The following is a 25,095-nucleotide window of genomic DNA, read 5'->3' as shown; positions in this document are numbered from 1 at the left end:
TAATTATATTCTGTGGCCATTAAAAAAAAAAGAAAATTGATTTCAGGTTTGTGAGCAGATATTGCTTTACTTCATTAATACAAACAAAACAAACATAAAGAAAACCCCCAAAAACAACAAAACCCCCCCAAATCCTAAAACCCTCAAACAAAAAACCAACCAACCAAACAAACAAAAAAAACCCCCACATCCACGAAGGAACAAAAAAGTGGTAGAGACAGTGTGTGATTTGTTCAGGTTTTGGTCCAGATGTATGGCATCTGTTTCTCATTTCTGATTCACTATTCAGTCAGTTAACTAGAGAACACAGTTATTTGTTTGCCCAGCTGGTGCATTTCACTTTTGCAGAAATAAAAAGAGAGGGTGTTTTCTTTCTTAAACATGATGATGAATAAACATAAATTTTACTGCAGGATGGTCATCTAGAGAAGAAATATATCCTTCCAGGAGTGATACTAACTTTATTATTCTAGTAAAAATAAAATAGGGTAATTTTTTGTAACTGGTTGTGTTGCTCTTCAGTATTCTTTTTTGCTTGTTATTTAATACAGGACTAAACTGTAACAGCACTCTGATCATTTGAGATACACAGAGTTATTAAAAAAAAAATTTAAAAAATGTTTGTATTACCAATGTAAATATTCCTTATACTTCAGTTGCTGTAAATCAAGAGGTATTTTGAAGGTAAATGTGAAGGGTAGATTAAAAGACAACATGAAGGGCCTGTTTAAAGATTATGCATTCAAGCACTTCCCAGTTTTGAGAATTGTTGGGATTAATAACTTTGCTTTGCACTGGAAGATCCTCAAGTTGCAGGCCTAGGGCACACAAACTGATGGGAGTGTAAACTTTTTGATAAAACTAATGACACAGAACAAGCTGAAACTGTCAAGACAGAAGCAGAATGAAGATGGTCCAAGGAAACAATCCTGAGAATGAGATAACTTCAGAAGGGTACCCAGTGACCAAAAAAATTAATATGACATCAAGGGACCACCACCAAGAATTAAATAATGGGGTTTGGAGCTTGGGTGATGGGTGGCACAGATATAATTTAGGTTGCAATCTGGTGTAGGCAGTTCCTCTTTGGAAGCACCCAGCTCCATCTGCTCTGCATGTTGGATAAAGAAACTACTCACTCAGTAGATTGGAAACTCGTCTTCAAGGAGGAACCTAGGGCAGGAAAACCCTTTTTGAGGGTTTTGAGATGCCTGTTTGAGGTGGCATCTGCTTGCTTCCTTCATGGTCTGTGTGACAGCAGCAAAATCACCTGCTATACCAGGATGATATATTTGAACACTGTGCCATCTTACTGGTGCTGGGTGATGTCATCCTGGGTAGAAGAGCACTACTCTGAAATAAATAGAAAAGAACAGTAAAGAATGTGAAAGACTGAAGAATAAGCTGTCATATGATTTTATATTCACACTATTTGCACTAGTGGTTTTGAATGTTCATCCTATTGTTGCATGAAATTTTTAAGTTTTGTTAATTTAATCAGTTTAAATCCCACTACTTTTACCTCTGGTGAAAGGAACGAGTTCAAAAAAGTTTCCACAGTCATAGCTCCTTGTTAGTTCAGAGACTTTGTCCTCAGCACTGTTAGAAAAATGAGAGTTGTGTTACAATCATATCAGATATCAAATGTTATGTTCATAGAGCCCCCTAATATGCCTTATCATTCATACTGAATCAGCAACATTTTATTTTCTGTTGAGCAAAGAGTTTTATGGGCCTAGAAACAATTTCACACATAGGAATAATCTATTAAAAAAAAAAATCTTCCAAATTTCTGTGACAGCTGCTAATGAAGAGTGCAACACGGAGAACACAGAGACAGGAAAGGCAAAATGAACACTTATGAGCTGGGAGGCCAAAAGGCATCACTGAGCTCCTACCTCAAATCAGACAGCAGGGCTGGCACCTGATAGCTGTAGTTCCAACTGGAGTATTTTTATATGACTGATTATGCAGAACAGCCACCGACCAATTGTTCTGCTGACCACCTTCACTATCAAAATATAAGCACTTCTTTGTGCTTTTCTAGTGACTCAGGTACACTTAAAAAGACTAGAGACTGGAGTATACCATGGTTTATTGATCTTTTAAGGTATTAGACATAAACAGACACCCAGAATAAGCAACCTGTGTTTCAGAGTTTGCAACAAAGCACTTGGAGAGATATCAAAACACCATTTTAAGCTGATAAAGAAGAGGATGGAGAGAGCCTCTTCACACTGGATATCTGAAATCCAATCTGAGAAGTCCCCATAAACCCTCAAACTGAAATTAACTTTTATTAGGTAATAGGTGACAAATTTATGAGAGACCTGGTACCTGTCTCATTAGCTGTACTACCAAACAACGTGCAAGTCAGTACTTCAAAGTGCACTTCGGTGATTCTGTGGTCCCTGTACAAATTACATTCAGAAGTTCACAATACATACTTGCAATTCAGGAATATTCAGATCTAGTTTGAAAGTGACAATGGCTTTGATCTGGATCTATGGTAGCATGTAATTATCCAAGAACGTGATGAAGCGACTCAGAAAGGCTGCAGCTTGAGCCTAATTAGTAGCTTTATGATAATCTCTGATAGTTTACAAAGCCAGCCCAGGGTATCTAGTTCCTTAGTATTTCATAGTTTTAATACAATTAGTTACAGATAAATGCAGAAAAAACAGGTAAGTGAAAAAAATATTAATTTTCACGTGTTTTCTTAGTTGCAAGGGGAGCCTAAAGCAGTCACAGGGAGAAGCTAGGAAAGTTGCTATAACCAAAAAAAAACAACAAAAACACACGAACAGTAGAATTATTAAGAAAAATAGCGAAAATAAAGGCGATTTCAGAAAGTACCTCTGCGTTGTACTGGTCACTAGGCTATTGGCAAGAGCTTTGAATAAATGTCACTTGTTGCTACATAAATTCTTTTGCAGTAGAGTGCACTGTACTCACCTCTCAATTCTGCTACAAAAACCCCAAACACAGAGCACCATCAAGTGGTAAATCTTACTATAGCAGGGCTGTACATGGATGAGTATTCATTAGCAATAATTTCGATTCTCTCCTAACTAGAAAAATCCAGAAATATTTCTATCTTTTAGTTTACAACGTATATATAACAGGAAAACTTTGAATAGTAAGGTCTTACTCATATACAATACGACACTAAAAATTGCGAGAACCATAAATTAAGGAAAACCAGCATCAGCTAAGAAAACTCCAACACCCCCAGCCGATTTAAAACACCTTTAGTTACAGATCTGTTGCAGTTAGTGAACGTTCATTAAGACAATTAACCGGAGACCAGTATTCTATCCAAATAACCCCTTAAGTGCATGCAAAACCCAAAAACTCTCAAAAAAAAAAAAAAAAAACCAACAAAAAAAACCAACCTTAAAAGAAGCTTTCAAAATAATAATAATAAAGTTTTATCTTACGTGATTACACAGCCCTTTTATTGAAAGAGTGGGTGGCTCTTAAAAGAGCCTTTGGGTTGCAAGTGACGGTCCGAGACGCCCTACTTGGAGCTGGTGTACTTGGTGACAGCCTTGGTGCCCTCGGACACGGCGTGCTTGGCCAGCTCGCCGGGCAGCAGCAGCCGCACGGCCGTCTGGATCTCCCGCGACGTGATGGTGGAGCGCTTGTTGTAGTGCGCCAGGCGCGACGCCTCGCCGGCGATGCGCTCGAAGATGTCGTTGACGAAGGAGTTCATGATGCCCATGGCCTTGGACGAGATGCCCGTGTCGGGGTGCACCTGCTTCAGCACCTTGTACACGTAGATCGAGTAGCTCTCCTTGCGGCTCTTCTTGCGCTTCTTGTCACCTTTCTTCTGCGTCTTGGTGACCGCCTTCTTGGAGCCCTTCTTGGGCGCGGGGGCGGACTTGGCCGGCTCAGGCATGGCGACAGCTGCTTATCTCCGAAACAGCACACAGCCGCTCTCTGATAAACCGAGGAGCGAAGTGAGGAGAGCGGCTGCGTGCCACGTATTTATAGCTCCAATATGCAAATAACAGCATCAGCCCTGCGTTTTCTCATTGGTCAGAAGAAAAAACATGTCATCACTGCCCAGTAGCCGCGTCTGATTGGTCAGAATTCGATTCGCTTTGCCATTGGCTGCCCGCACAAGACCTACTTCTCAACCTATCAGCGAACGGACGAGCTTGTAAAGCGAGAGCAGAGCCGGGGCGCGCCGAGAGTCGGCTGCGCTCTGCTGCCGGTGCCTTGCAGAGGAGGCGAGCAAGGGAAGATGTCCGGCCGGGGCAAGCAGGGCGGGAAGGCGCGCGCCAAGGCCAAGTCGCGCTCGTCGCGGGCCGGGCTGCAGTTCCCCGTGGGCCGCGTGCACCGGCTGCTGCGCAAGGGCAACTACGCGGAGCGCGTGGGCGCCGGCGCCCCGGTGTACCTGGCGGCCGTGCTGGAGTACCTGACGGCCGAGATCCTGGAGCTGGCGGGCAACGCGGCCCGCGACAACAAGAAGACGCGCATCATCCCCCGCCACCTGCAGCTCGCCATCCGCAACGACGAGGAGCTCAACAAGCTGCTGGGCAAGGTGACGATCGCGCAGGGCGGCGTGCTGCCCAACATCCAGGCCGTGCTGCTGCCCAAGAAGACCGACAGCCACAAGGCTAAAGCCAAGTGAGCGCCGAAGCGCGTCTGGCGCATTTCTTCTTCTCCAGAAACCCAAAGGCTCTTTTCAGAGCCACCCACAAGATCCTAAGAGAGCTGAGTTATCCCAACAACAGTTAAGGCTATTTTGTATTAATTACTCAACCCGTGTTTTATCTTATTTTTTATTTTTTGGCTTTAGATATAGTAGCAACGCTTTCCATATTTTTGTTAACAAAGTCGTTTCAAAACGTCCTCTCTCCATACAAGTTCTTCCTGGTATGGAATACTTTCCGTTTAGTTCTTATATCGGAGAACATAGGAACAGTATTTGTTGAGAGTACCCGTCCCTCCCCGCTTTTCCGCCTCTTTCTTTTCCGAGTGGCTGATACAGTTCCAGAGATAAGAGGCGTAATCGTCTTCGGGGAAGGGAGGGGGAAGGGAAGCGGGCGGGGACTTCCACTGGCCAATCCTTGGGCAAGGCGGGCTTTTTCAAGACTTAAAGCTCTTTCTTTCTCATCGGGAACAAAAGGATTGGGAGAGCTGAGGGCTATTTTTCTGTCAGTAAAGAAACACTCCCCTCCTTCCCCCAAACAGACAAAAGGCATTTACGGAGATACCGTAAGAGAAATAATACAATAGATTAGACATGGCTCAGTAGTAGCGTGCCTGGCAATTGCATTATTTTGTTACAAAATATAATCTTTAAAAAAACATACATCCGATTTTTTATCAAATCATTATAAAACATTGTTTCCTGGTAGTCAAAGTAATCACTCGGAGGAAGAAAAGGTCTACACTTCCCTAAAGCCGCCTCGCTATACCGCGTTCATTAGTATTTCTTTCGGTAATCCTAGGGAACAAAAAATACAAAACACAATTGACCTCTTGACGACTTACGAATTACTCGATCCTTGCTGCAGGTTACAGAAGACCTCGGTGCATCAGCTCCTTTAGGGAAAGTGTGGGTGGCTCTTAAAAGAGCCGTTGGATAACAAAGTATGTAGAGGAGAACTCTTCTGATACAATTTACTTCTTTTTGGGCGCCGCCTTCTTTGCCTTGGCTGCTTTGGGTTTGGCTGCCTTGGGTTTGGCTGCTTTGGGCTTCACCGCTTTCGCCTTAGCCGGGCTCTTCGCGGCCTTCTTGGGGCGGCCTGCCTTTGCCGCTTTCTTGGGGCTCTTGACCGCTTTCTTGGCCGCTGCAGCTGCCGGCTTCTTGGCCTTCTTGGGGCTCTTCTTCACCGCCGCCGCCTTCTTGGGCTTCTTGGCGGCGCTGGCGGGCTTCTTAGCCGCCGGCTTCTTGGGCTTGGCTGCAGGCGCTCTTTTCTTGGGAGCTTTTTCTTTTACTTCTCCGGGTTTTTTGTTGAGGCGGAAGGAGCCGGAGGCGCCGGTGCCCTTGGTCTGCACCAGGGTGCCCTTGCTGACGAGGCTCTTGAGCCCCAGCTTGATGCGGCTGTTGTTCTTCTCCACATCGTAGCCGCCGGCGGCCAGCGCCTTCTTGAGCGCGGCGAGGGAGAGCCCCTTGCGCTCCTTGGAGGCGGACACGGCCTTGGTGATCAGCTCGGTGACGCTGGGCCCCGCGGGCTTGCGGGCTTTGGAGCCGCTCGCCGCCTTCTTCGGCTTCTTGGCGGCGGCCTTGGCGCCGGGCGCGGGCGCATCGGGGGCGGCGGCGGGAGCGGTCTCGGACATCGCGGCGACTTCCTCTGCGGAGCAGGCGAATACAATTGGGCTGGCCCGGGTCAGATGCTCGTATTTTTAGAGCGGAGCCGCGCGGTGATTGGTGGGTTGCAGAGCCCGCCCCGCTGCACGGCCGGGGAGCCCTTCGGTGTGCTCGATTTGTGTTTCTTTGGACTAACAAAAGTGTATTTTCCTCGGAATTTCTGCCACCAAATCGCCCAATTTCCTCGGTGAGGGGGGAGAAGAGCAGGTACTTGCGTTCGGGAGAGTTTCCTGCGGCAAACACGCGATTTGAGTTAAAGGAGAGGCGATAAATCCCGTGTGCTGCTGCTGGAGAGACCTCTGAAGGGAGAAACTTTTGTTTTTCCTTGCAAATTAAAAATTTCCTTTTGACATAAATGTTATAGCAACAACTCAGTCTGATTATTTAGAGGGTTTTCTTGGGGTCAAAGTTGAAATCTGACGAATTAAAGCTATTTTGACAGTTTAAATTGATTTTGAAGAGGAGGAAGTAACACAAACTCCTTTTTCAGCTGTGAATATGGATTAAGAACCGGTTCCTTTGACCGTGTGTTTTACCTCCTAAAACGCTAAAGTCTAGTGTAATAGTGTCTCGTACAACCTCCTATTGCACTTTTTATAGAAACATAAGCAATTTGTTATTATCTGGAGATTTATGAACATACAGTTGGTTTATTTTGTCTTCCTGGAATTTCAGTACAAGGGAGTCAAAGTTACCCTGCTGCCCTATGTGGGGTGTTTTCTTGTTGTTTCCCATATGAATTTTTCTACCAATTATTAAGTAAATCAAGCTATTTGCTTTTCATGCTCCATTTTATTTTGAAGTAAATAGTCATTTGATACCTTATGTTACAGAACTGCAGCTTTGTAAAAGAAAGCAATCTCCTAAACTTCTGTTGTTTATGGAAATTATCTTTGTCTCTGGTTAATTTAAGATTTTGCAAGGACTAGCATAGCAGTTTAGTAATTATGCTCTTAGTTCCTAAAGAGTATTTTCTTGCTGTATATTTTCTCTAAAAGTAGTAGAATTTTAAACCATATTACTGTTTGGATTTTTTAATGTATCTCACAGAATATGGCTACACAAAGGTTTAGGTAAAGCCTCTGAATTCTGAATCCTCTTTCCACTCTAAATAAAACCCACCTAATTATTACTTGTGCATTTTACAGCAATCACTGAAATAAGGAAATGCTTTTTATGATAAAAACTAAAGCACTTTGTGATAACCTGAGTTTTAACAAGGGGAGAGGTAGGCCATAGGTCATTCCTAAAGGATCAGGAAAGAGACAATCAATACTGATATCTGGTGGAAGATGTTGTAATATGCTGAACAGAGCAGAGCCCTGGAATAATATTTCATTAATCTGTAACCGATTATGAAAAAAAGTGTATTATCCGTTGCCTTGTGTAGTTATTTAAGAAACACGAAGACTACACTACAGCCAGCCCTTTGGTAATACCTGATTTAACATAAAACATGAATACAATATTTAAGTACATATTAGCAACCAGGAATTCAGATTGTATCAGTAGGCAGTTTTAGGGAAATGTAATTTTATTTCTATGTCATGGTTTCATTACGATGGCTGTTTTGTAAATACTAAAATGTATATAAGATGAGAGATTTATTTACATTTGCTGTAAGATTGTGTTTCAGGGAATGTGGAACTATGAATAAATGCACTGAAGGGAAAAATTGTGACCACCGCCCCATAAGTATAAAATACAAAAAAAAAAAGGTTGCAGTAAAACTGCACCTGAGTTCTGTAATGCTTTAAGGGGAAAATAATTGAGAGAAGAACTAATCGAATTGTGACTTTCAAGGTTCTGTTTGGCAATCCTGCCATAGTAAGGATACAGGGATTAAACAAATTGGAGTAGGTGTGGGTATTGCAGATATACCTTCAGAAACTGCCAAATGAAAGTAAAATGTTTTGAAGACTTTATCCTGTATATGTAAATCAGTGAATGAACCTTTCCACTGATTTGACTGCATAGTGTAATAAGGTAGCAACTGCTGGGAACATATGAAATTTAGCAGTTGCCTAGAGACTTCATTGCATATAGACAGAGGAAAAGCACAGGCCATGAGTGGCATGTCAGCAAAATGAAAAATTCATTGTTGCTTATTCTTATTTTGAACACATTTACTTCAGTAATCTTCACTGGAGAAAACATAAATATTCCAGCTCTCATTTGTGCCTTCACAGAGTGTTCATTCACATTTGTTGGTGGCAAAATTGAGGTGGTTAATAGCCACTATCCCAGTTTTCTGCCTGGATTTTCTCCCAGCAGCTGCTACCCTGTCCCCATTTCCAAAAAGGACTACTAAGTATATATGGGTCTCTAGTTACAATCTAGTAACTTAAACTGAAGTAACTTCAGAAATTTCATGGCAGAGAGAGAAACTATGATCTTTTTTTTTTTTATGGTTTTGCAGCAAAGGCATAAACCAAGTTTAGTGATGTAGAATTTCTACTTGGAACACATATTCTTCTTTATGTGAAAGAAATACATGCAGGAACAATATTGTGGAAAATTAAGGTGTATTTGGCAATTTTAAAAACTGCTGCTCTGCAGTCAGAGCAGATAGTCAAAAAAGAATGAATGGATGTACTCAGGCCGAGAAAAAATGTGGTGAAGGATTACCTAAAAGGCAGAAGTGGGAGTTTTGCCGCCAGCTGAGCAAATGAGGAAGGGAAATAATCCTGGTTTAGATATAGGATATTGTGGAAAAATTTCATTGAGAAGACACTACATAGACTTTTACATGCAGTTTGGTTTTCCCAGTGAGACTGGAGGGAGGTAGAATTCATTATTCATTAAAAGAGAAGGAAAGTAATATCAGGATCTCCAGAGATACTTCTGGAGAAGGCACCACTGTAAGGTCTACTTCATATGAATGGCTTCAATCCATCTCACCTTATGGGCACCCCAGCAAGCCACACTACATAACAAACCTGCAGTCTGAGCCCTTCCTGCAAGACACTTCCGTTCAGATACCAAAATCTATCCAACTTTTGCAGTTATCTATTAAGACCTCTTGGCGTAAGCAAGGAGACAGAGGAACCACAGCCAAGGGCTGGCACTACACCCGAGAGCTATCAAACGTTCCCATCTGCAGTTTAGGACCTGCCAATACTTGTTCCTAGGAAAATGAGCTGTGGGTTATATTTAGGTATGTTTGCAATAAGGAGAGGTAGTACAGTAGTTGTTCTCAGGCAATTTTGTTAGGAGCCATTAGCATGAGAGCCAGCCACACGAATGTGGCTACTGGGCTGCTCTACCTGCTGTAGCTGAGTGCTGTGGTCAGTCATTCTTAGGAGGAAGTACAGCTGTTACACTTGGGCAGCAGAGCCCCTCTCCTTGCTTCAGATGCCAATTTCCAGAGAGATTTGGGGAAGGGCCTTTACATTATGTGCTGCATTCCCACATACATGTTCCACAGGAAAGAGGTATAAGTTCTCCCTGCAACCCGATTACACTCCTATTACAGTGTTACACCCATGCCTTACTTGCCCTCAGTGACTTCATCTTTCATCTGAGTTGCAAATGTAATAACACTTGTGTGATCCAACCAGCCAGCACAGTTTAGCAACTTTTAACACTTAGCTAAGGAATTTTAAAGTGATACCTACCAAACTACAAACTTGTTGCAGCTCAGCAAAACAAGCCTCAGCCTACATAGTACTAATGTTGCTGCTGCTACTGCTGTTAAGGCTCCTGAGTATCCTGAGGTCACATAAGGCCTTTTAAATTCAGGGGATAAGCAAGCATCTGTAGGGAGCAGAACAAAGAGGGTAGGGCAACAGATGACTGTCCCCACAGACTCAGCTTCCTGGAATGTTGTACACTCCTCCCTGTACCCTTGGTTAAGGATTGGGGCACCTGTTGTGTCCTCCCTTCTTCATTGCCATGGCATGTAATTTTGCAATTGAAAATCTATAGTCTGAAACCTGGATATGTCCATAGTTAGGAGGCACTGGGAAGGAAGTCCTTTCTGGGAAAGGAAAAAAAGTCAGCAAAAATACAGGGGGCCAAAACCCTTCTGAGAACAACTAATGAAAAAAATACGGACTTTGTTCTTTACTCTGTGTGTGTTTATTAGGTCAATGATTTTTACTTTTTTCACACACAATGAAAAGGTCCTCAGTCAGTCAGATATCAAAGAATATAATTATTTCTATCCCAAAGTAATTTGGTCTTCTAAAACTAATCCAAGCCGCTTGAAAATTTGTGTTCTTGACCACGCAGGCATGGTTTGAATGTAGTCATCAATGGGAGATTGAGGACACCTTGGGCCCTGAGACAAACTGTCCATGAAAGGTAAACAACATTAACAGAAGCTGCATCATCTATGGCTCCCCAAAGAAATTGTCTCCTCCTGAATCGAGAGTGCCTTGCTTTGACCTTCATTTATTTACTGGTGAAGTCCACCACGGAAGGGTGCCACCACACTGTCTCTTCGTAGCAACCTCTCCCTCCGCACGGAATCCTGGCTGCTCAGACTAGTGAGCAGCTCACACGCAGTGATGCTGAGCAACTCACTCCTCCTCCCCACAACACCTCAGCACTTCTGTGTGTTTTCTGCCCTCCCCACTTTCCTGCTGGTGTGATAGTGCTGTGACTTCTGGTATGAGGGAGGGAGAAATGTGATGAATCTAAATGTTGCTTCCCGCTCCAGCCAGAAACGTGTTTGGAACCTATGGAGGGACAAAGTGTCCTCAGACACATCGTGCATGCACAGCTGCTCTGCAATCTGCTATCTCCCTGGCTGTTGACACCCCAGACACTGATGTGACATGCTTCCAGGTAAATTTGGGTTGGCAGGCAACTCATTTTTTGCCACACAGGCACTGACAGTGGCACCCAGGCACCATGTAGGCTGAGAGCCAGAGCACTGTGCGACACACCATGCAGAGGTGCTCTCCTTAAGTGATGCTGCCTTCCTGTTATTCATCAGAGGTGAAGCTGGCTCTAGATAAGGCTGTTTGTGCCAGCTTTCTAGAGCAGGAGTATTGCAAGGTAGCATTTGGGTGCTAGCTGGATAGGCTGTCTGTTTTCCCATAGAAGGGAACAAAGAGGTTTTGAAGAGTTGTTCACCGTGTAAGTGTTGTGCTGTAGTTCATGTTTTTACAGTAAGTGCTTTGCAGCTGTGCAGTCCATGATCTGGTGCCAGAGTAGCACTATCTCAGGTCTGTATGTTGTCCAGATTGCCAGGGGCACTGGAAGGGCTGGCTGGTGCCTCAATTTCCCCACAATATGTAAATGAGGTCAGTCACTTCTGCTGTCATACAGTTAGGAAATCAGGAATCTAGCTTCAGAGGCTCGTGAGACTTTGTATATACAGTTTGGGCACAGTCAGGAAGAATGCATTTCATCTATTTTGCCTGCAACTTGCCTTGGTCCCAGAAAGGATTGGCTTCCATAATGAGTGTATTAAAACTAAATCTTGGTCTTTATGGCACAGGGGTTTTTTTCTGCTTTGGAACTGAAAATGCAATCAAGATTTTGTTGATTTGGTTTTGAAATAGGGAATAGAGTAACAGCTTTAACTTTTGTATGCTGGTGGAGGTTAGTAGTTTGTAACATCTGTCAGTTAACTGTGTGCTTAACAAGAGCAGCACGGAAGGCCAGCAATGAGCAACTAGGAGCAGGGATCAGCAGACATCCAGCTGTACAGAGGTGGTAAGTAAAGAGAAACCTGCTGGGGTTTGGGTTTGCTCAAACTGCAATGAGACATGTTCAAGGAAACCTAATAGCCAAAATTACTCAAAGCTGTTGAGAACGGGGCCTGCTGATCAGTAAGGTGAACATTTGATTAATTCTGATGTTAATTGTCCAGATCCATGGCATGTTCATTTTAATAAAGAACTTCACTGGGAAAAAAAAAAAAAAAGGAATAGAACCAAAACCTAAGTGGAGGAAAAATTGTAATCTGTGCTTGTTTTATTAATTCTTTAGAAGAAAACAGGTTTTGGCATGCTTGAGTACATTGGAAGGCTTTCAAGGGTTGTCACTGTTAGCCACATCAGTGGATGAAGACAGGAATTTTTGTTTGCATTTGACACTAATGGAAAAAACAGGTTCTTAATCTTCAAATCTGTCTGGGGTTAGATTTTTCTTATTTTCATTTTACCACATGTACTTATTGTCCCTACATGGTGAATGGTCTTAGCTTTAGTTTATTGTTTTGTTTGGGTTTCTTGGGGGTTTTTTTGTCACCTTCCCCTGGGGTAGCAGGGTCATCTAGTTATGGTCCTTTCAAACTTGAGGAGCACACTGGCTCTGTTAGGCTAGTATTGGGAACACATAACAGCTGTAATTCTGGGAGCAGTCAGAAGAATACACACTGTAGTAATAGAACTTGTTTCTTAAATTAGTAATATCAGCAGGGATCCAGAGTGGGGACAAATTAATGGGTGATGTGAGCAGGACAGCCTTAAGATTCTGCTCTCTTTGAATTGCATTCTAGAAACATAATTATGTCACTTGAAGAACTGAGTAATTAACAGGAAATTTCATTCTGGACCAATATCCCAACTGTGACAGAGGCCAGTAAATAAAGAGGGTAAGAACAATAGCTGATAATCTCATCAAAGTGGTCCTTTATGGTTTAGTGCTTTGTGGGCTGGAGACTCATTGAGTCAGAGGGGATGTCTTTGAATTGGGGAGCCACAAATGGATTTTTCTTCTTTGTTTTAAACAGTTGCTTTCTCCAGGCAAAACATTTTTCATGTTTTAGGATTTTGCTTTAGCATTACAAATCATGAAACGTTGAGGAATAGGTGAGTGGGAGTGGTAGATGGACAAATGAGTGATGGACATGTATACTGCATGGACTGTATCCCTGTCATAGTGGAGAATTTAATTAATATGTGGTTAGCTGTCCTTAGTGTGGGCCTGCGTTATAAAATGCTGCTGGAAAACAAACATGAAGTGGAACAAAATGGCAACCAGCAAGGAGAGTGGACTGAATACCCTTCACTGTAGCTGCAGAGAGATTAAGATAGTATATATGGAACAGAGGGAATGGCAAGTCATTTAGAAGAAAAGATAAAAAGGTATGATCAGTCTTCAGGGCCAGGAGAGACATTCTTATATAAAATATCTGAGTTGAAAGATGCTGTGAAACAATGACTTCACCATTATACTTTTAGACCCTGTCACTTTTTCAGACTTACCCTTCTGGAGTCACATTTTCTGCCACATTAAGGCAGAAAAAAATGCCAGACTCAATGAGAAAAAAGGTTGCCAGAGTTCACAGAGATCTCTCCTAGCCCTTCATCTTGAAGGACTTTCTTCTGTCTCTATGTGAGTAATGATGTGTGTATTTGGCCATAAAGAGCACAGGCAAATTGTCCATATTGGAATTATGTTAAATTCATAGACCCAGTGGGTCTTGTACTACAAATAGGAGAACTGCAGGCATAGCCAACAAAAATGAGGCATGGATTGAAAAGTCATGATGACTGATTTTTAGAGTCATGAAGTTATACCAAAAAAACAGAAATGTCATCAAACCCTTGTAAAAGGAAAACATATACGTGAAAGAAAGAGTATAAACTCAGAATTGTGTCAAGCCTTTGAAAACATGGGTACACATGAGCATGGCTGGCATAGCCATTTTTGTTGTTGCATTTGGCATATGTTATTAATTTGCATCCAGTTAGAAGCAATTACCTTAATGGAAATATAATGCTTTTTATATATCACCAGGATGTCTGGGATTTAGTGTGAAGCAAACACTAGAGACAGAAAATAAAGGGTGAATGGGAAGCAAACTCTAAAGACACTAGGAGAGAAAATAAAGTGTCTTCAGTTTATTGCTGAAAAAGCCTTATGCAAATCGCCACTGATACAGTATGCTGAGAAACAGGCATAGCCAGCTTTTAGAAAAACACACATTTCCTTCTGGTCTAAGGTGAACACTTAGGCATAATGTTCCTCATGGTTCATACTATATAAGACAAATTCTACCCTAAGGTCATGAAAGTGACCTAGAAGTTCATATATTTGTAAGATGGTTCTCAGTATATCGAATGCCTGAATACAAACTCAGAAGTGAGACGATATGGTCAGCATGGCCTTAACATCTATACGCGGAGGCCTAAAGACCGCCACCTCCCTGTGCAGTGGCACTGCCGAAACATCGGGGAAAAAAAAAAAAAAAAAAAAAGGGCTTTCTGCATTATCGCCACGGCCAGAGGGGAAGAAGCCGGGGAAAGCTGTTCGGGGGAGCCGAGGGCCCGGGGGATTCTGAGCGAGGCAGGGGGGGAGGGAGGGGGGCAGATCCGCAGGCGGGGACAGGCGCGGAGAAGGCGGCCGGGGCCCCGGGGCGGTGCTGGCGAGCGGCGAAAGGGGCGGAGGCGCAGGCCCGGCCCCCGGGGGCCGAGCCCGCCCCTGCTCCCAACCAGGTCGGACCGCAGCGCATAAAGGCGGCGGCGCGGGCGGCGCTGGTTCACAGCAGCGGGGCTGGTGCTTGCGGTAGCGGTGCCATGTCTGGTCGGGGTAAGGGCGGCAAGGGGCTCGGCAAGGGCGGCGCCAAGCGCCACCGCAAGGTGCTGCGCGACAACATCCAGGGCATCACCAAGCCGGCCATCCGCCGCCTGGCTCGGCGCGGCGGCGTCAAGCGCATCTCGGGGCTCATCTACGAGGAGACGCGCGGAGTGCTCAAGGTGTTCCTGGAGAACGTGATCCGCGACGCCGTCACCTACACGGAGCACGCCAAGAGGAAGACGGTCACGGCCATGGACGTGGTCTACGCCCTCAAGCGCCAGGGTCGCACCCTCTACGGCTTCGGCGGTTGAAGCTCTTCGCTCTTCTCGTACCACCACCGCGACAAAAACCCAAAGGCTCTTCTAAGAGCCACCCACATTTTCGTTTAAAAGGGCTGTGTTGCTGTGTTTTCAATAAGTTATTTTTGGCTTGGTCTATAGTTTTTCTTTAGCGTGTAAGCTTTCCTTTCTTTTGCCTCAGGCATGTTGGGCTGCTGTCCTCCAGCGGCATTTAGGCGAGTAGAGAAAACTCAAACCAACAAAACCCATCCAGGCCAGGAGTAAAATACATTTATTATAAAGATTGACCTGTGATATGCTTATGTTCTCTACGACAAGACATCGCGCTATATTCTTTTTCTCATTCTCGCTCGAGTCTGAAAGGGGGGACTGGACAATTAACTCCAGGGACGATAGCAGCGCTGCGGAGGAGGCTCTTCACTCCTCCGGGCGGCGGTGGCGGCCGCGGTAGCGCGGGCCCGTGTCCAAGAAGGGTTAAGCGCCTGCGCGATTTCCAAAAGACCGCGCGGGCCACGATTGGCTCCGGGACATCCGGCGCCCGGCGGAGCCCGCGCTCCCCTTCCTCCCGCGCTCGTCCCAGAACAGCACAGGGAACAAGAGTCTTCCGACCGATCCCGGCCCGGGAGTAAAACGCAGACTGCCCGGCCGCGCCTGAGCGCTCCGGCAGAACCGGCCCGGGCTGGGTACACGAAAGACCCTCCAAACCACACACGCACCCCTAAGGACAAACACAGTCGCCCTCCCCTCCCTTCTTCCCCCCCGGCGCCCGCTCCGCAGCATTTCAAGCTCTTTCTCGAAGCTGTGGGTGGCTCTGAAAAGAGCCTTTGGGTTTCGCCTCTGGGCTCGGGACACTTCCCTCGCCTGGTTTACTTGCTCTTGGCTTTGTGGCTCTCAGTCTTCTTGGGCAGCAGCACGGCCTGGATGTTGGGCAGCACGCCGCCCTGCGCGATCGTCACCTTGCCCAGCAGCTTGTTGAGCTCCTCGTCGTTGCGGATGGCGAGCTGCAGGTGGCGGGGGATGATGCGCGTCTTCTTGTTGTCGCGGGCCGCGTTGCCCGCCAGCTCCAGGATCTCGGCCGTCAGGTACTCCAGCACGGCCGCCAGGTACACCGGGGCGCCGGCGCCCACGCGCTCCGCGTAGTTGCCCTTGCGCAGCAGCCGGTGCACGCGGCCCACGGGGAACTGCAGCCCGGCCCGCGACGAGCGCGACTTGGCCTTGGCGCGCGCCTTCCCGCCCTGCTTGCCCCGGCCGGACATCTTCCCTTGCTCGCTCCGCAAACAAACCCCCGCTACCACCGAAACGCAGCAGGTGAGTGACAGCCGCCCTGAGCCCTCCGCCTTTATATCCCCTCCGTGCGCGCGGCCGCCGCCTCCTGATAGGCCGAGGCGCCTGTCGGGGCGCGCGCAGCCCAATGGCACAGCGAATCTCACGCTGACCAATCGCGAGGGGGCACCGGCCAAAGGCTCCGCCCGCGCTCTCCACGCGGCCAATGACGGCCCGGGGCGGGCGGGCCTCGGCTCGCGGCCCCGCCTACGAGAACGGTCGCTCCCGCCGCCGCCGCCGCCGCTCGGATCGGCGGGGTTGCGCTGCCCCGTCCCGCAGTGTTTGCTCTCTCCCGTGCTTTATGATTCTTTCAAAGCCGCCGGGCTGCACAGTGTGGTCGTGGGAGGCCCGAATCGAGGAAATGGAGAGGAAGACAGAGACAGCGTGAAAAAAGGGGACGGAGGGACCGCAGGGAGACTACAAAGGCTGTAAATCCCCTTTTGTTTCACGCTGGGCATTTTCCCCGCGAGAAAATTTCGCCCTTTCTAACACCATTATGACCCCAAGTTTTCCGAACTTTGAAAACATCATACACATCCTAGCATCGTAAAAAAATCAAGTCTCTTCATTTTGGACTCCATCCTCCAGGAACGCAGTGGGGAACCCTCTCAGTTTACTCTGATTGTATATATTCCGTGGTTTTCTTTTTCCTAATTATTATCTCTATAGACCCACATACCCATATATGCAAACCTCAGTGTTGCAGCTCCTTTTATTGTATATGGAGTGGCTCTTAAAAGAGCCTTTGGGTTGGCTAAAATACTTTTTATAGATGGGAATTTTATGAGAAGGCTTATGCACGCTCGCCGCGGATGCGGCGGGCCAGCTGGATGTCCTTGGGCATGATGGTGACGCGCTTGGCGTGGATGGCGCACAGGTTGGTGTCCTCGAAGAGCCCCACCAGGTAGGCCTCGCTGGCCTCCTGCAGCGCCATCACGGCCGAGCTCTGGAAGCGCAGGTCGGTCTTGAAATCCTGCGCGATCTCGCGCACCAGGCGCTGGAAGGGCAGCTTGCGGATCAGCAGCTCCGTGGACTTCTGGTAGCGCCGGATCTCGCGCAGCGCCACCGTGCCGGGCCGGTAGCGGTGCGGCTTCTTGACGCCGCCCGTGGCCGGCGCGCTCTTGCGGGCCGCCTTGGTGGCCAGCTGCTTGCGGGGCGCCTTCCCGCCCGTCGACTTCCGCGCCGTCTGCTTCGTGCGCGCCATCGCTCAGAACGAAAGCAATCAAGCCAGCACCGGCAGCAACAGTAAGAGCTCGTCTGTATTCGGGGAGTATTTATAGCCCTGGTGCCGTCTCTGATAGGCAGACGGGTAAGTGTTGAGTTTCATTGGTGGATTCAAATTTTAAAATTCCCGCCCTTGTCAGATACCGCCTACCTTTTTCAGTCTTTTTGTTACTGAATACTTTATGCTCCTGTAAGAAGTCATAACGTATGCTATTACTATTTGTGGAACTGCTAAGACTCAATATTGTTATTACCTGACAGAATTTAACTTGACTATTAAACCATGTAAGGCTTAAAACATTTTTTACAGCATGTAAACTTATAACTACGTTTTCCTTTATTAAATCAGTTTGTCATCCTTCAAGTGTGAAATTTTCTGTTTTTATTTTAGTGAATATATTTGTTCAGGTCTCACACGCACAAAAGTTCCCTGGAAACTATTTGTATTTCTATTCAGATATCTTAAACTATCACAGAAATATGCAGAATATAACCGGGAAAAATAGTAGTTGGAAAATTCTACTTAAAAGAAAAAATTAAAACGGAATAGTAAAAAAACTATTTTCACCCCAAAAATGCAAACCATTCAGACCTTTTATTTCTTGTTGATAATACATGGAAATGCAAAATGTACTAGACACTTGTGAAACCAAGGGATATGTCTAGGAATCAAAGCTTGTACCTGAAAGTTTAGATGCATTTTATGTTTTAAGTGCAGAGCCCCTGTTCAAATAAGGACCCGCTAAAAATGTACGGGGGGAATTCCTGCCTTTGCATTCTACGCCCGTCCCATCCTTCCCCCTTTTCCCGCTCACTGACAGAGCCACACTGTCTCTGTCTTCCTCTCCATTTCCTCGATTCGGGCCTCCCACGACCACACTGTGCAGCCCGGCGGCTTTGAAAGAATCATAAAGCACGGGAGAGAGCAAACACTGCGGGACGGGGCAGCGCAACCCCGCCGATCCGAGCGGCGGCGGCGGCGGCGGGAGCGACCGTTCTCGTAGGCGGGGCCGCGAGCCGAGGCCCGCCCGCCCCGGGCCGTCATTGGCCGCGTGGAGAGCGCGGGCGGAGCCTTTGGCCGGTGCCCCCTCGCGATTGGTCAGCGTGAGATTCGCTGTGCCATTGGGCTGCGCGCGCCCCGACAGGCGCCTCGGCCTATCAGGAGGCGGCGGCCGCGCGCACGGAGGGGATATAAAGGCGGAGGGCTCAGGGCGGCTGTCACTCACCTGCTGCGTTTCGGTGGTAGCGGGGGTTTGTTTGCGGAGCGAGCAAGGGAAGATGTCCGGCCGGGGCAAGCAGGGCGGGAAGGCGCGCGCCAAGGCCAAGTCGCGCTCGTCGCGGGCCGGGCTGCAGTTCCCCGTGGGCCGCGTGCACCGGCTGCTGCGCAAGGGCAACTACGCGGAGCGCGTGGGCGCCGGCGCCCCGGTGTACCTGGCGGCCGTGCTGGAGTACCTGACGGCCGAGATCCTGGAGCTGGCGGGCAACGCGGCCCGCGACAACAAGAAGACGCGCATCATCCCCCGCCACCTGCAGCTCGCCATCCGCAACGACGAGGAGCTCAACAAGCTGCTGGGCAAGGTGACGATCGCGCAGGGCGGCGTGCTGCCCAACATCCAGGCCGTGCTGCTGCCCAAGAAGACTGAGAGCCACAAAGCCAAGAGCAAGTAAACCAGGCGAGGGAAGTGTCCCGAGCCCAGAGGCGAAACCCAAAGGCTCTTTTCAGAGCCACCCACAGCTTCGAGAAAGAGCTTGAAATGCTGCGGAGCGGGCGCCGGGGGGGAAGAAGGGAGGGGAGGGCGACTGTGTTTGTCCTTAGGGGTGCGTGTGTGGTTTGGAGGGTCTTTCGTGTACCCAGCCCGGGCCGGTTCTGCCGGAGCGCTCAGGCGCGGCCGGGCAGTCTGCGTTTTACTCCCGGGCCGGGATCGGTCGGAAGACTCTTGTTCCCTGTGCTGTTCTGGGACGAGCGCGGGAGGAAGGGGAGCGCGGGCTCCGCCGGGCGCCGGATGTCCCGGAGCCAATCGTGGCCCGCGCGGTCTTTTGGAAATCGCGCAGGCGCTTAACCCTTCTTGGACACGGGCCCGCGCTACCGCGGCCGCCACCGCCGCCCGGAGGAGTGAAGAGCCTCCTCCGCAGCGCTGCTATCGTCCCTGGAGTTAATTGTCCAGTCCCCCCTTTCAGACTCGAGCGAGAATGAGAAAGAATATAGCGCGATGTCTTGTCGTAGAGAACATAAGCATATCACAGGTCAATCTTTATAATAAATGTATTTTACTCCTGGCCTGGATGGGTTTTGTTGGTTTGAGTTTTCTCTACTCGCCTAAATGCCGCTGGAGGACAGCAGCCCAACATGCCTGAGGCAAAAGAAAGAAAAGCTTACACGCTAAAGGAAAACTATAGACCAAGCCAAAAATAACTTATTGAAAACACAGCAACACAGCCCTTTTAAAACGAAAATGTGGGTGGCTCTTAGAAGAGCCTTTGGGTTTTTGTCGCGGTGGTGGTACGAGAAGAGCGAAGAGCTTCAACCGCCGAAGCCGTAGAGGGTGCGACCCTGGCGCTTGAGGGCGTAGACCACGTCCATGGCCGTGACCGTCTTCCTCTTGGCGTGCTCCGTGTAGGTGACGGCGTCGCGGATCACGTTCTCCAGGAACACCTTGAGCACTCCGCGCGTCTCCTCGTAGATGAGCCCCGAGATGCGCTTGACGCCGCCGCGCCGAGCCAGGCGGCGGATGGCCGGCTTGGTGATGCCCTGGATGTTGTCGCGCAGCACCTTGCGGTGGCGCTTGGCGCCGCCCTTGCCGAGCCCCTTGCCGCCCTTACCCCGACCAGACATGGCACCGCTACCGCAAGCACCAGCCCCGCTGCTGTGAACCAGCGCCGCCCGCGCCGCCGCCTTTATGCGCTGCGGTCCGACCTGGTTGGGAGCAGGGGCGGGCTCGGCCCCCGGGGGCCGGGCCTGCGCCTCCGCCCCTTTCGCCGCTCGCCAGCACCGCCCCGGGGCCCCGGCCGCCTTCTCCGCGCCTGTCCCCGCCTGCGGATCTGCCCCCCTCCCTCCCCCCCAGCCTCGCTCAGAATCCCCCGGGCCCTCGGCTCCCCCGAACAGCTTTCCCCGGCTTCTTCGCCTCCGGGAGGCGACAGTCCCGGACCTGCCTATGAAGTTTTGAGCGCGTCCCCGCGGTCGACTCTCTCTGGGCTCGGTGTGTCCAGTCTCTGGTGCCTCGGAGGCTCGCCGCGCAATGCGCCCTTGCGCCGGGATTCGGCCGGTATTGCGGATTCCGCGAATCCTTTGAGTGTATTATCGCTGCGCTCTCCCGGTACCGTGTTCTCGAAAAGCGTTAGGGGCTACTTTCCTTGACTTTCCCTTTTTGTCTCCTGCCACCTGCTGAGCGTCATGTAATTTCCTTAAAACATCGTCACATTGCATTTTTTGCCAAGTGACATGAAGGATAGGAGCATATATTTGTCTTCCTATTATTGTTGTTCTTTCAGATTTACAATGATTACTTTCAACGTTATTGTGTTTTACCTGCAGCACAACATATCTTTTTTTTTTCGCCTGCCAAATTTGGGTAAAAATAACCTATCTTTTGGGAGCACTAATTTTTTCCAAGAATGGGTGCAAATATTATGATTTGATTTCGTTTTATTTTCCTTTGTGAGTAGCACTAAATCGTCTAAATTGCTTGCTCTTCTGATGCTGCGTAGTGTATACTGGGAACTTATATGACAATACTTTATAAAGAAACTTAACCACGTACACTTTACAGTGAAAACAACTGTCAAAAAATGTATGTCCACTTTCTTATTCTTTCTCCTTTTTTTGGGTTTTGGGCCTACATATGCTCTGGACCCTTTTAAGCAGCATCTTATGTGAATATATATATCTATCCTACAAAGTAATGAATAACTTAGTAATTGATAATGCCACAGGCTAACTATGGCACGTATGGTGTTAGTTAATTGTGAGAATTCTGAAATAATTTCTTAAGGTTTTTCTTAATTCATTTCCCATGTTTAAGTTTTCCTAGATGTAGTTTGTTTGGGGGGGGTGGTTTTTTTTTTCTGAGGGGGCTGGTGTTGTTCGGTTTTTTGCTTAGTTGGGTTTTGGCTTGGTTTGGGTTTTTTATTTCAGAAAATCAGTATGAAAATATTTTTTTATGTGGATGAAATTTTAATTTGTATGTTACAAACACTAGGCTGAATTCTTTATATTTCATCAGTGAGGACCAGTGTTGAACATGTGAAATGGGAGCCTGTCAGCTGTAAACTGAATCTCAAAATTACTCTCAGCTGCAGCAAACAGCAGAAATTGCTATGAAATGGCTGCCCTGGCCTTTATATGCCCCTAAACGTTTACAGATATGTAAAGCCTTGGAAAGCAAGGTTTCACACTCATTGAGTTTGTATTTAGCGCCTTTTTGAATAATATTTTCACTGACTTGTGAGTCATCTGGTCATCTTCCCCCTTTATATTGACTTCTGTGCATGCTGAAGAATCCACCTAATAATCTCCTCTTATGTGCAAGGGTTAAAATCTTCACAAAACAGCAAAGCAGCAGGGACACACTTTTCCCAGAGTTTTGGCTGTTTACTCAAAATTCCAAGGGCCGAAGACTGGGTGAAAGTTCTCTTAGAATCTTTGCTTCATTCATCTGCAATTTGCATCATTAAGTTAAAAACAAATCTTTTGTAAATTTTAGGGTAAGAGATTTTAATACATCAGTATTAAGAGAAGAGGAGCATCAAAAAATAAAGGAGAAATGTAAGTCTCTTTCTTTTAGGCAAAACAATTGATATTTTCAGTTAGTATAACAAAAACTGAAAAGAAAAAAGTCTTGTTATGTTTAAATGTTACAATGCAAGATGTATTTTGTTCAAACTATAACATTGATATAATAGGTTTCAAAACAGGCAGGCAGATATTCCCTTTAGTGTAGAAAGAGCTTGAGTGTGGTCTAAAGTAATGCCCAGAGTCTGGGATGTTACACAGTTATAGGAATTCAGCTAACTGGTATGTAGCAAAGGAGTTGGGGAACTTCATGAGGTGATTTTGCCGTATGGAGGAAAAGAAAAAAATTCCACATAGGTTTGAAGTTTTGCAAACATCCTTGGCTTCCCTCACTACACTGTATCAAAGCTTTATCTGCTTATGTCATATCTGGAGTTTCCAAAGTGCAATAACTATTCACTGCTTGTAGACAAGAAGGCCTCATTCACATCCTGCCCTTACAATTCTGGAAAGAACTCTAACATGGTTCTTAGAAAATAACTGTAGATCATATCATTCTTCAATCAGCTTTGGGAATCTGTGACCTGGAAAATGGCTCTTTCTAGGCCATACTTATTTCCAGATCTGCACTGCTGACTAGGCATAAAATATCTCTTCTTACAATTCACATATTTTTGCCAGCTCCAGCAGGAGATTTAGGTCTAATGCTGTGTCAGAAACTCCTAGTTTTGCACCTGAGAGGAAAAAAAAGTTACAGTTCATTTGTGTTTCTGTGTGCTGAGTAACAGGATTTCTGTCCTCTCAAGAGTGTTAATGGACAAAGGCTGAAAGATGGTGATATAGTTTCCATCTGTATTTGAATGGTGTGAATTTTAATTTCTGTGGTTTAAAAATTGTTTCATTTCCTGATAATGAGGCATGTTCTATTGCATGAGAAAAAAAGAAATAAAATTTATATACCTTTCAAATGTGGAAAATAGACTTTTTTAACATTTTGAAGTGCATATCCCACCATGAGCCTTGGCCTATACCCAGAAATTATCAGATAAATAAAATAAGATTGCTCTACTGCCAAGTCAAGAGCCTCACCATTGTGGGAGTCACAACACTTGGTGAAGAATTTAGGTGCTGTTCATTTAGGCATGAGGTAATGGAAATACCAAATCAACATTTATTATAGGTCATTTTGACTTTACTAGTCATTCAGGAAAATAAATATCGTAGGCACAGAGAAAAATAATGTCAGCCTATGATTCCTTTAAGCAGAAGGAACAGAGATCCATTATTTATTTTACATTGTAACACCTGTGTAAGGAATCAGCTTTGAAATTTGGCATTAAAACAGAAAAAGAATCACTGCTGCTGCCTACCTTATTCATCTCTGCAACAGGAGCAAGGGTAGTTGCCCAGTTGCTGTAAGCAATCTGCATAAAGCTGAATTAATTTACAGCATGTGTGGGATTTTGATGCAGAACATGAACCCACTTGACAACGGTTCTTTTTTTTTTTTCTTCTATTAACCTGCTAAAAAAAAATCTGGGTAGAATCTCTGTACAGGCCTGTGCTAATTCATAAACGTGTTAATTTCCTGGAAGGAACGCAACATTTTACTAAAATATTTCAGCATTTCTATTGCCATTTTCTGGTTTTAAAAATTAGGGGAAGGTGAATGGAAGGATGATACCCAAACACAACTTCTATGTGAAGAAATAATGAAGTATCAAAGCCTTGGGAAGCCTTCCTGCTGTCTGTATGCAAATGCACCAACTTGCTGTGTTGAGCACATGTTCCCTCTTTTGGGTTATATTCTATAGTGCCTGAAAAAATAAATTTTAGTCTGCAGTGCCTGAGAAATTAAAACCCATTTACTGGATTACAAGTACTCGGATGATTCTAGGATATTGTGCTTGAATATCCAGAAGCAAAACACAGCTGAAGAAAAAAGAGAGGCAGGTTGTCCCTGACTTGCATCAACACTCCGGTCTGCCCTTCCTGTCTTCTCCTTTATGCCCATCTTTCTTTTGCTCTCCAATGGAGAGGAATTCATAATGGTTCATTTCCTATGAGCATCCACAGCCTGACACTACCAGTCTGTTATTTCTTGGTCTCTCATTGTTGATTGAGGTTATCTCCAATGCTCAGCAATACCCCATATGAAGGAAAGATGGGCTTGAACGTATAGGATCACATCTCTAAACACTTTCTAGTTTCTAAGTAAATCAGTATACAATCATGACAATGAAAACAAAGAAAAACACTAATGTTCAGTTTATAATAATCTCAGAATTTGTTTCTGCCATGAAGATGCAGGGAGAAATAAAATGGTTATGGAGTCCTTCAAAGATTAATAAAGATTACACTTCTTGTACAAGTCCAGAAAGCTGACAGAAAGCTGCCATTAAATGTGAATAGCTTGACAAACAAGCCACTTATATACAAATATCAAGGGACTAGAGAGCAACAAAATGTTAGTGCTAGTGCCTCTGGGAGGTTTTGAGCTCTGTTCTTCTTGGCTGTGGAGTTACTACTACTAGTTAAGAAAAAAAAAATTCCTCAGTGTCAGTATTCTGATACAGTATTCAGTAATGTCACTGAAGGCCTTAATTCTCCCCCACTATAGGAAATAAGTATCAGAATAAACAGGCATTAAATAGATTTTCGCATTTCTGAGTTTTATTAAGAAATAATACAACATTCTTCGGGGTCACACTGTAGTT

General features: G+C 46.2%; 8 protein-coding genes across 8 annotated transcripts; 3 read left to right on the top strand and 5 right to left on the bottom strand.

The window, feature by feature from the left end:
• Nucleotides 1–111: 111 nt before the first annotated feature.
• On the bottom strand, nt 112–3,986 carry LOC138103412 (histone H2B 1/2/3/4/6). Its single transcript, XM_069001687.1, has 2 exons — nt 1,523–3,986; nt 112–1,353 (listed from the first exon to the last, which is right to left on the bottom strand). Exon 1 carries the CDS (start codon nt 3,899–3,901, stop codon nt 3,521–3,523), a length of 381 nt encoding a protein of 126 aa, XP_068857788.1. The 5' UTR covers nt 3,902–3,986; the 3' UTR covers nt 112–1,353; nt 1,523–3,520.
• Nucleotides 3,987–4,071: 85 nt separating this feature from the next.
• LOC138103404 (histone H2A-IV) lies at nt 4,072–4,736 on the top strand. The gene has a single exon (XM_069001674.1). The coding sequence runs from the start codon at nt 4,250–4,252 to the stop codon at nt 4,637–4,639; it is 390 nt and encodes a 129-aa protein (XP_068857775.1). The 5' UTR covers nt 4,072–4,249; the 3' UTR covers nt 4,640–4,736.
• A 38-nt stretch (nt 4,737–4,774) lies between these two features.
• LOC138103372 (histone H1.01) lies at nt 4,775–8,001 on the bottom strand. Its single transcript, XM_069001627.1, has one exon. The coding sequence runs from the start codon at nt 6,292–6,294 to the stop codon at nt 5,635–5,637; it is 660 nt and encodes a 219-aa protein (XP_068857728.1). The 5' UTR covers nt 6,295–8,001; the 3' UTR covers nt 4,775–5,634.
• Nucleotides 8,002–14,684: 6,683 nt separating this feature from the next.
• On the top strand, nt 14,685–15,389 carry LOC138103366 (histone H4). The gene has a single exon (XM_069001615.1). It carries the CDS (start codon nt 14,803–14,805, stop codon nt 15,112–15,114), a length of 312 nt encoding a protein of 103 aa, XP_068857716.1. The 5' UTR covers nt 14,685–14,802; the 3' UTR covers nt 15,115–15,389.
• A 91-nt stretch (nt 15,390–15,480) lies between these two features.
• LOC138103360 (histone H2A type 2-C) lies at nt 15,481–16,421 on the bottom strand. Its single transcript, XM_069001601.1, has one exon. It carries the CDS (start codon nt 16,356–16,358, stop codon nt 15,969–15,971), a length of 390 nt encoding a protein of 129 aa, XP_068857702.1. The 5' UTR covers nt 16,359–16,421; the 3' UTR covers nt 15,481–15,968.
• Nucleotides 16,422–16,608: 187 nt separating this feature from the next.
• LOC138104696 (histone H3) lies at nt 16,609–17,654 on the bottom strand. Its single transcript, XM_069003926.1, has one exon. The coding sequence runs from the start codon at nt 17,627–17,629 to the stop codon at nt 17,219–17,221; it is 411 nt and encodes a 136-aa protein (XP_068860027.1). The 5' UTR covers nt 17,630–17,654; the 3' UTR covers nt 16,609–17,218.
• A 1,211-nt stretch (nt 17,655–18,865) lies between these two features.
• Nucleotides 18,866–19,414, top strand: LOC138103341 (histone H2A type 2-C). Its single transcript, XM_069001580.1, has one exon. It carries the CDS (start codon nt 18,928–18,930, stop codon nt 19,315–19,317), a length of 390 nt encoding a protein of 129 aa, XP_068857681.1. The 5' UTR covers nt 18,866–18,927; the 3' UTR covers nt 19,318–19,414.
• A 669-nt stretch (nt 19,415–20,083) lies between these two features.
• LOC138103347 (histone H4) lies at nt 20,084–20,590 on the bottom strand. Its single transcript, XM_069001591.1, has one exon. It carries the CDS (start codon nt 20,480–20,482, stop codon nt 20,171–20,173), a length of 312 nt encoding a protein of 103 aa, XP_068857692.1. The 5' UTR covers nt 20,483–20,590; the 3' UTR covers nt 20,084–20,170.
• Nucleotides 20,591–25,095: the final 4,505 nt, after the last annotated feature.

This window comes from Aphelocoma coerulescens, chromosome 1A, assembly GCF_041296385.1.
Source record: "Aphelocoma coerulescens isolate FSJ_1873_10779 chromosome 1A, UR_Acoe_1.0, whole genome shotgun sequence".
NCBI classification, from domain to species: domain Eukaryota; kingdom Metazoa; phylum Chordata; class Aves; order Passeriformes; family Corvidae; genus Aphelocoma; species Aphelocoma coerulescens.
Note: the sequence above shows the minus strand (reverse complement) of the source record. Positions and strands in the feature narration are given on the sequence as shown.